Raw genomic sequence first — 2991 nt, forward strand, 5'->3', positions numbered from 1 at the left:
TCCCTCCTTTCTTTCTTTCTTTCTTTCTTATTTTCTCTTTAAGAGCAGAATTCTCAAGCAGGCACAGTCTTGTCTCCAGGGAGTTTGGTTTTCCCTAATGACTGGTCGAGTTGCTGCTGACAACTGATCCCTACATCCTGATTTTTTGACTCTGGTGTCATGGTTACTAGTACAGAGAAACCTGTTGGCACAAACTGACTTAGAACTTTTCTTGGAGGGATAATGTGTCCTTTAATCAATGTTCTGTCATTAGCTGTTTAGGTCTAAGTAATTTCTTATTGATAACTACTTCATACAGTCACATAAAATCACATCTCCAAAGCGATTTTTAAACTATTATTTTCTACTTTCCTATTTTATTCTTTGTCTTTCCACATTTATCCATTTGTCTTATTTGTCTTTTTAGTTCCTGCCCGTATATGTGCTCACCCTTGTAGGCATATCTGGAAGTCAGAGGTTGACATTAGTATATTTTCTTTAATCATTTCTCCATCTTATTTGTTTATTTATTTTTTTATTTGATTTTTCGAGACAGGGTTTCTCTGTGGCTTTGAAGCCTGTCCTGGAACTAGCTCTTGTAGACCAGGCTGGTCTCAAACTCACAGAGATCCGCCTGCCTCTGCCTCCTGAGTGCTGGGATTAAAGGCATGTGCCACCACCGCCCGGCTTTCCATCTTATTTTTTGAATTAGGATCGCTCACTGAACTTTGACTGTTTTGTTGACCATCCCCCTGGGATCTGCTTATCTCTCCCTCTAGTGCTGGAGTTACAAGAATGTGCTACCATTCCTGGCTTTTATGTGGGGTATAGGATCCAAACTCAGGTTCTCATGTTGTGCAGCATGTACTTTACCCATTGGGCCATCTTGTGCCTGTAGTTAGAGTGCAGCTCCTTTTGATGCTATGTTGATGATGTTTATTTTAGCTCTCCTTTCCCCCGGTATCTCTTGCCCCTGAGATATGTTATCTATTGTTCCATCTCTAGTTTCCAGGTCATGGGCATTCCTCAGATTCTGATATTTCTGGGTGCCTGTGAATAAGAGTTTTCATGGACTAGTTGTAGGTAGGTTTGTAAGAAGCCTTGTGTCAGGTTGTTTAGATTAGCCTTCTCAGAGAAGTATCTTTAAATATCTTCCCAGAGGTTTCTTTCACATTAGTCTGTGAACCAAATGGGAGGGAGACAGGGTGCATGGTTTATAAGAAAATGGCCCCCAAAGGGAGTGACACTATAAGGAGGTATGGCCTTGTTGGAGGAAGATGACTCTATGGGGATGGGCTTTCAGCTCTCTTGCTCAAGCTTCCCTCAGTTTGATAGTCAATTCACTTCCTGTTGTCTGTAAGATGCAGCACTCTCAATTCCAGCACCTTGTCCACTGTGCTCCCCTTCATGCTCATAATGGACTGAACCCCTGAATCTGTAAACAAGGCAAGGGTTGCCGTGGTCATGATGTTTCTTCACAGCAATAGAGACCCAAACCGAAACACAAGGCTTAGTGGTTTTGAATCAAATTCAAATCATGACTTTAATATTGTCTTCTCCCTAGCCCAAAAGACTTCAAAACTATCTCCACAGTATCAGTGACTACTGGTGACCCTTTCTTCTGACACCTCTAGTACACTTTCTCCTCTAGGACTCAGTGTGGGAGCAGAATAATGTGCCTCTTTTTAACTGCTTTCCAGCCACTAGCAGTGGGAACACTTTGAGATGACTGATTTTTTTAATTTTTATTTTTTAATATATATATATATATATATATATATATATATATATATATATAATGTATACAATAATACAGGCCAGAAGAGGACACCAGACCTCATTAAAGATGGTTGTAAGCTACAATGTGGTTGCTGGGAATTGAACTCAGGACCTTTGGAAGAGCAGGCAATGCTCTTAACCGCTGAGCCATCTCTCCAGCCGAGATGACTGATTTTGTCAAGTGTTAGACGAGGAAATTGCTTTGCTATACGTTCTTTTTGTTAGTATTTTTATATTTACCTTTAGTTTTTAGCCTATCTTTTTTTATAAACTTTTATTCAATAGGAAAGGAAAAAATAATGTTCATTGTGTAGTGAATAAGTATCTAGCCTTTTAAAACATTTATGATCAATTAGTAATGTTTGGAAGATGTGATAGAAATTAATGCCTATAAATCAGTTTAAACTGTAGTTTAAATTTGAGTCTATCATGACCTTTTGATTTTGTTTTATTTCTACAGTTTAAAACAGAGTGGGAAGTTCCCTGGCAATCCCTGGCCTCCTTATAAGAAAAGAACATCATTGCACCCCAGTTATAAAGGCCTCATGAGACTTCTGCACTGCAAAACTTTGCACATTGTACTCTTCACTCTGCTTTACAAGGTATAGTAGAATTTGATTAGAGTGACTTAGATTGTAATGTATTTTCATAATTTTCAAGTCAAAATGCTAAATGATAATATTTATATGAAAGTACCACTTATAAAGAGCAAAGTGTGTTTATAAAATTTTTTACTGTGTGAGTATAAGTTATGATTACATGTATTTGTTATAAAGCAGTTATACTTGTCTGTGGAAAATGTTTGCTTTCTTCAGCTTTACATTGGAGATTTTGTTACGGCTTCTGTCGAATGAGAAGTATTGTGGTTATAGGGATTACGTCGTGGACTAAGGGGACAAATAGCCAGCGAGCCTCCTGCTTGACAGACAGCAGTGTGTGACCATTGACCTTACTGTAGAGTGCCTTTCTCTGCTCTTACCTTTTGTAGGAACTTGACAAAGAAAACTTTCTATGTGGGTTTTTTAGAAACTTGAAACAGCTTCCATTTTCCTGTTACCTAGAATTTGTTTCATTTTTGGGGTGTTCTAGAAGTTGCATGAAATATGTTATGGAGGGGCTGGAGAGATGGATCAGCGGTTAAGAGCATTGTCTGCTCTTCCAAAGATCCTGAGTTCAATTCTCAGCAACCACATGGTGGCTCACAACCATCTGTAATGAGGTCTTTTTTTTTTT

At 38.5% G+C, this 2991-nt stretch overlaps 1 protein-coding gene across 3 annotated transcripts in view; it reads left to right on the top strand.

Moving 5' to 3' along the window:
* Ubr3 (ubiquitin protein ligase E3 component n-recognin 3) overlaps positions 1-2991 on the top strand; it is a 141597-nt gene that overhangs the window by 61660 nt on the left and 76946 nt on the right. For all 3 annotated transcript variants that reach the window (XM_013345877.2, XM_026778748.1, XM_013345878.2), the window contains exon 20: positions 2219-2360. In XM_013345877.2, coding sequence (XP_013201331.1) covers positions 2219-2360 — 142 coding nt within the window. The remainder of the gene's footprint in view (positions 1-2218; positions 2361-2991) is intronic.

The sequence above is a fragment of the Microtus ochrogaster genome, chromosome 4 (genome assembly GCF_000317375.1).
Source record: "Microtus ochrogaster isolate Prairie Vole_2 chromosome 4, MicOch1.0, whole genome shotgun sequence".
NCBI classification, from domain to species: domain Eukaryota; kingdom Metazoa; phylum Chordata; class Mammalia; order Rodentia; family Cricetidae; genus Microtus; species Microtus ochrogaster.